The 7075-nt window shown below is 43.4% G+C and overlaps 1 protein-coding gene across 1 annotated transcript in view; it reads left to right on the forward strand.

Moving 5' to 3' along the window:
• The first annotated feature begins 3783 nt into the window (after window positions 1-3783).
• The window catches only part of SSUH2 (ssu-2 homolog (C. elegans)), a 26252-nt gene continuing 22960 nt past the window's right edge, over window positions 3784-7075 (forward strand). The window contains exon 1 of the mRNA XM_011370655.1: window positions 3784-3811. Coding sequence (XP_011368957.1) covers window positions 3784-3811 — 28 coding nt within the window. The remainder of the gene's footprint in view (window positions 3812-7075) is intronic.

Consider the following 7075-nt stretch of genomic DNA (forward strand, 5'->3'; position numbering starts at 1 on the left):
CTTGATTAATTTGTCTCCCACCTAAGACTGGGAGTTTCCTGAGAGGGCAGGAATTACCGGGTTTACCTCTCAGGATGGCACTTCCTGAACTGTTGAATGAGTATCTGATGAACTTTCTGCTTACTTAAACATCAGATCTACTTGCCAGCAACCTCTGTCTCTCAACCAGCCTGGCCTGATAATTTCTTTTGTCTCAGAGAAGGTACCTTCTGCTCCCTTTTTGCTAGAGTCCAGAGATGGTAGTTTTAATAGAAGTATTGTATGCAGGGAAGACAAATCTACATCCAGAGCATCTGTTTCAGAAGAACAAAGTGCTACCCCTTCCATGATGGAAGCGATTGAATAGAATCAACCTGCCATTGGGTAGCTGGCCAATCACCTAAGAGAATAGTGCCATGTCGGGACTCAGCGTTGGTCTCTGGCAGACTGAGCACTCAGCAGTGGCCAGGCCAGCCTGGGAGAGCAGAAACCCATGTTGCTGATCCCATGTACAACCCTCATCCCTGCCACTTTGACCCACTGGATAATGGCAGAAGTCCTGAGGAAAGAGCCTGATTGGTAGCCACAGAATGGGTCATGCTGTCAACTCGATTATTAAAATTCTCTTCCACTCAAGTCACCCTTTGGTGAGTATTAATATGGGGTACAAATATCCTCATATTCTTTGCCCATTCAGAGGAATCTACAGTATATCTCTTCCCCAGACCTTGTTGTCACCAATTTTCCAGTGATGTTTCTAACCACCCAACCAAACCATTTTCCATAGTTCCTGAGTTGGTATAGACTCTTACCTGTGACCATTTCTTATTCCAGGCAAAATACACAACCAGGTGCACTGTTCGAAGATCTGCCCACTGGGAGCATTTCCCTTCACTTGTCCTTCAGGAATGTTACAAAAAGGGACTGTAGCACTGCAGCATCCACTTTTGGACTTTGAACCTAGTTTACACCAACTCTGAGGCTATAAATGGTCACATTCCACTACTGCCCATGTTTTAATCATCAAGCTTCTGCTTTAATATTCTTCAGAGAAGCCAAACTCAGTGGATGAAAGCTCTGTTCACTAGACAGATCTTCTCTTTGCACCTTGCACCCATTCTGGACCAGCTCTCAGCATGAGTGCTCACTGGGTAGGTGTCCTGAGATTCAATTCTGCTGCCTCCTCTCCATGACAGCCCTTTTCGAAGGCATTTGTTGAGTCCTCCCTCTAGGCATTTTCCTCACCATCATCTTCAACTGCAGTCATACAGTGCAATTTTTAGACTCCCTTCCAAAGCCACGTACCACTCAGAGCCATGGCATACCCTCAAGGCTCAGAGGTCGAAATATGATTACATAGACTTTATTTCCAAGAACAAACAAAGTTCTCAGATAGCAATAAATGCCTACAGTTAGCTCCTGGACAGCTGCCTTCATTCAACAAATGTTTCATGAGTGTGTACCATATGCAGGACACGAAGAGGGCAATGATGGGTCATATCTGTGGACCACTAAGAACCAGTTCAGGAAGAAGAGCTCTAAGAAGACCACATTTTGACATCAACAGCAACGATACAGAATGGAGATAAAGCATGCAGCACAGAGTTGGGGCCTCCCTTCCCCACCCCAAACTCCTTTGATACTCCTGGGAGGTGAGAACCAGTATTAGCTTCATATTGGCCTGGGTCCTAGAATTAGTAATGTTTGTCCCAGAATACTTGGTGGTGAAGGGTACATTATTTGTCCAGAGTCACTCAAGCATACTGTTGCAAACAACATTCCTGTCTTGATGCCTAAGCAAGATTAGAAAGGTCTACTAATTGGCTTTTTCATCTTCTATGTATTCTAAGAGATATTTATTAAACCACTACTATGTCGTCTAATTAATGTGCAGCAAAGGACTGTCACTCCTTTTGATCTACATTCCCTGGTTCCTAAGGTACAATTTAATGATTGTCTGCATTTTTACAGCCTCAAGATTTCTGGTCCCTTTCATATTTAGCTCTATTTAACATTTTGTTCCTTCTGTTTGCCATTTGAATAATTTCTTATGATTTTTTCCTTTTAAATGTTGGAGAGGGTTTTAGGCAATTATATACCGCTGCTTAAAAAGTACTCAAAATGTAATAGCGGTATATTGTAGTTAAGCCATAAGTAGTCTGTCTGTCTGTCTGTCATCTATCTATTTTATCTAGCTATATCTATCAATCTATCGATCTATCTATCTATCTATCTATCTATCATCTATTTATCTTTCATCTATCTATCATCTATTATGTTTAGGCTCAAATACACACACATACACACAAAGACAGACATAGACACAGACATATATTATTTTTAGGGTAAAATATACTCACAGCTGGGTACACACATTCTGTTCCCGTGGAGATAATTCTACAAGGGCTTAAAATCATTGCTTAATGTATAAAGATATCAAAAGACTATATTTATTCCTCAGAATCTTGGTCTTTCTCATGTATTTACAGGAATGAAATTCATAAAACTCACAAGTTTAAGAAATCAGTGGTCCTACCAACCATAAAAGCCTACTTGTGGGCATTGAGTTGTCTGACTGTGTTTAAGAAGCACCTGTCAAATATTGCTGCTGCTTTCATGACTGTCACCAGCATTCTGTTGGGGGTGGGCAGTGAATAACAAGGGTGAAATCAGTAGAGAGAGACTGAAGGCACTTTGTGGAACACCCTGGAGCAATCATCTCTGTGTATGATGTGGCCGTGACACATCAGTCACAGTGCTTTCCCTGTGGATGCAATCACTGTTGTTTATGTGAGACTGTCATGGCACATACCCACAGGCCTTTCCAGGCTGGGTGAGCCAGGCCACAGGGTTCTTGCTTTGCCCTGCGGAGCAAGGCTGTCCTGGACAGAGAACTCTAGGCCCAGGTAAAAAGGTCATTGCCAAGGATGCTATGTGAGGTGTGTGTGTGTGTGTGTTTGTGTGTGTGTGCACGCATGTGCGCGCACGCACGCGAATGTGTGCACATGTGCATATGCATGTTCCAGCGCACAAGCTCTCTGCTTCTATCGCCAGGCAACTCAGGTCCAGGTGTTTATTGTTGGACTCATCCAGAGGGGAGTGGTGATCTTTAGAGGGTCGAGGTGTTGAAGGAGTACGAAGCCTCAATGCAAAAGGCTTGAAAAGAGATCTTGAAAAACCCACAAATGTTTCACAGGCTAGGTGGGTATAGTGACCGCAGCTACCCATGTAGCCTGGGTTGGGAGCTGGCTCTGCTCACGATGTGCTGTGTGACCTCATTTCCTCCTCAAGTGAAATGAGGTGGTTGATGCTCAAAACTTGAGAGGTCCCACTGTATCTTCTCCTTGGGGAGGTCACCTCCTTGTGGTTATCACATTTTTCTGTATCTCCCCGACCCCCACGACATTTAGAAGCCTGTCTCCTACAGATGATCAAAATAGCACAGTGGTCAAGAGCTCCAGTGTGAGAATCAGAGAGACGAGGGTTTGAATTCAGCTCAGAAAAATAGGCATCATAAAAATGCCCACCTCATAGGGTGGTAAGGGTACAGGTGACTAGAGACACCCAGCAAGAGCCCGACAAGTACAAAGTCTGGTGAGTAGGAGCTCCACCAGCCCCAGTAAATTGGGTCCAGAGCAGCTGCTCTGATGGAAAAGGTGCTTCCCCTCTGATGTTTCCCTCTGTTGTATTCAAATTGAGTAACAATGGGCTTCTGGTCAGGGAGGAGCAAGGGCTTGTCCCTCAGATCCCTGTGGCTTGAGCTCACTGTAAGGGCAGTAACCTCCTTGGCTGGACGTCTGGACCATGGACAGGGATCTGAGTGAAGAGGACAGTAAGTACAGCAGGGAGGGCATGGGGCGTCGTCCTCTGTAGCCGGCATTGAGCCAAAAACTTCTCTCTGCCCTCAGTGATGTCCCAGGCTCTGCCTCTGCGCTGCTGAGAGCATCTGTCCCTCCCTTCCTTTCATTTGCAAAGACTATTTGCAGCCCGCAGGCTGTTCTTCCTTTCTGTGCCTCTGGGCAACAATGAAGGATGATAAAATTTTAACAGGAAAACCTTTCTCCCTAACCACGGCAACACCATCCAGTTTTAGATTCTTTATCCTTCTTTCCTCTAGTTGACAGTTCCCCACACCACTGCCCACAGCCAAGTGTAAGTGCGACTCTCAGGATTCTTATTGCAATCACAGTTGGGTTCAGTTCTTAGATGACGGTAGTTTTAAAGAAATGCCATGAAAGGTCTTTACACATGATCTCCCTCTAGCAGAGAGCCCACTTGTTCATTACTGCTCTGGGTGACTCTATCCTGTCGTTACTGAGACAGGAATACAATGGTATCTAAGGACTATATAAAGAGAAGGAAATAGTATTTTAGGTGGAAATGTGCAGTTTTAAAAATGGAAATATTTGGTCCTGAATTTTGGAATGGGCAATGTGGTAGAGTATCAGATTGGGAATCGGGAGGCTAAGGGTTCAAGACTCTGCTATGAGTTGGCTGTGTGATCTTAGGCAAGTCACTTAATTTCTCTGATCCCCAATTTTCCCATCTATAAAAAAAGATTGGGCCAGGAGTTCTTAAAGTAAGGACCATGAAGTTGTGATTAAAATGTTGTATGAATGTGCCTTTTTTTTTTTGGAGGTGGGGGGTCTACAGATTTCATTTGAATCCCAGAGAGCCTGTGACACTAGTACATTTTCACAGTTACTGAACTTGGGGACCTTGAAGGTCCTTTGAGGGTCCAATGCTCTTTATTGTCTTTAATGTTGTTATCTCAAAGTTTTAATCTTCAGAACCACAGTGGGATATAAAATGAACCCATGCTAATCTGAGAGCTCAATTTAAATTTTGTTGGAATCCTTTTCCATATTGTATGGAGGAGATATATTAGTGTGTGTTCGAGGACTTTATCTGATATATTGGAAATTGTATATCCATATTCTTATAATAATAAGTTTCTATTAATATTCAAATGCAACATTTCCTCTTGAAAACACTGCTCATTAGCAGTCTTTGAATTTATATTTGGAGTTTCTCTTCACAGGAACAGGCTAGGTCAGATCTCAGTTCAAATCCAAGCTTAGCCTCCTAATTGCTGGGTGACCTTAAGTCACTTAACCTCTCTTGTCATCTCGCAGAATTAGTAAAGGATTAATTAGAAGTAAAATGCCTAAAACATCATTCAGCTCAGAGTAGGCATGGAATAAATGTTGACTCTAGATAATTATCAGATTTTGTTCCCAGAATTTTAAAATTAAAATGCTATTAATGAGAAATATTACTTCCTGTGATGTTTCTATTTTGGCATCATCATCCTTTTAGTAAGCAAGTTAAGAGTAAGGTGGACTCTTTAGTTCCACTAAAATTCTAAAAACCCTAATTCTGTCATATATTAGAAGTCACCCTATGTGCTGATTTCTAATATAACCAAACCTCAGGTCAGCACTTAGGGTCTACTGCAAGGTATAGGATCATCTAGAAAAGTTTTTAAATACTAAGTTGATGCACTCTGAAACTAGGTAAACTTTTCTCCACGTTTCTTAACTAATTGCTATGGGACTTCTATAATTTAAAGGTCTCTTTTTAGTTGGGAGATGGCTGCCTACTTTATTCAGTCAAGTTACCGTTCTCAGTTACTAAAGTGTTGTCCCTTAGTTTTTGAGTCTATATTGTGGATAGTAGCTTCAGAGAGAGAATATCTTCCTTCAATGACTTACTTTGGAACCAAAGCTGGAATGGATAGGGACATTCCAGGATGTGGCACCCACATGGAAGTCACCTTGAAGGCCGTTTAGCACCGCCACTGTCAGATGCTGGGGTGTCTCTGACAGCATCACTGATTAGAGGCAGCACCTCCCACTACTGGCTGGAACACCTTCGGTGGTGGGCCGGTTCCTCTTCTACAGCGGACACTGTCAAAAAGTTCTTTCTTACATTGAGTTGCTACCTCTTTCTCTGGAGCTTCTACTCTTTGGTTTTGATTCTATATCCTGAGGCTACTCAGAACATGCCTGTTCCCTGTTTAAAATAAGAACCCTTCAGAGTCTTTTCTTCTTTAGCATGACTAGGTCCTGTTTCTTCAATGTCCCTGGATGTAACGTGTTTTTGATCATTCTTCTCTTAGAGGGAGATGTTTTACACAGAGCTAAAAGGAAAATCCCCTCCTTTATTCTAAAAAACATATCTTTTGTGATACAACTTTTTTTTTATTACAGACTGAAACCCTCCCAGAAATAGTGAGCAAGGGCCTCTTCAAGTAAGATGGGTTATAACTGGAAGCCCTGGTAATTTTAGGTGGAGGCTGCTCTGGTCCGGCACCATAGGGCCTAGGCAGTGCCTCCTTACTCCTGGGCACTGACTGGTCCCTAGGAAGGTGGCAGCAATGATCTGAGGCCACAAAATGATCTGAGTCACTGTCAGTAACTCAGTGCTGAGGCGGAGAGACTCTCTACTTGGTATCCGGACCAGCTCTGCTTCCCAAAGGCTTATTCATTAAAGTGTCCACTCACCCTAGCTCTGAGTTGGAGCTCTGAGAGTGAGTCTGAAGCTACCACAGTAAGTTGGTGGGAGGATGCTGTACTTCCTGGCAGGGGCCCAGCCGCCGAGAGCCTTGATGACTGACCATGGGCCTCAGTGTTTTTATACATCCCTTAGAATGAAGGCACAGCTACCAGGGAAGCAAGTCTTCTCTGCTAGGTTGGCCCTGGCCTCCTGAGGCCCATCTGGTCTTTCCTGCAGGCTGCCACATTTCTGGACGAAGATCGTGGGTCTGGAAACTCCTAATGGAAAGATACAGTGTCCCCTTTGGGAAATAAGAAATAAAAGCTTTAATGATATTGTATTACAGCTCTGAGAGGATCCCAGGAACTCTCCTGAATTTGTTTGCAGAGCCCTCCCTTACTCATTGCACTGTTTGCTCCTCTCAGTGACAGTACTCTCTGGGCTCAATTTTAGGGAAAGGATATCAAAGCCCTAAAACGTTAAGTGATTTTCTTCCAAGACTACACAACAGGCTAGCTATTTTGTGCTGCGCTCATGGCTGGGTGAACAAGGATGTATAAACATCGACCTACCTTCAAGGTATTCAAAGTCTAGTGGG

The sequence above is a fragment of the Pteropus vampyrus genome, unplaced genomic scaffold (assembly GCF_000151845.1).
Source record: "Pteropus vampyrus isolate Shadow unplaced genomic scaffold, Pvam_2.0 Scaffold171, whole genome shotgun sequence".
Lineage (NCBI taxonomy): Eukaryota > Metazoa > Chordata > Mammalia > Chiroptera > Pteropodidae > Pteropus > Pteropus vampyrus.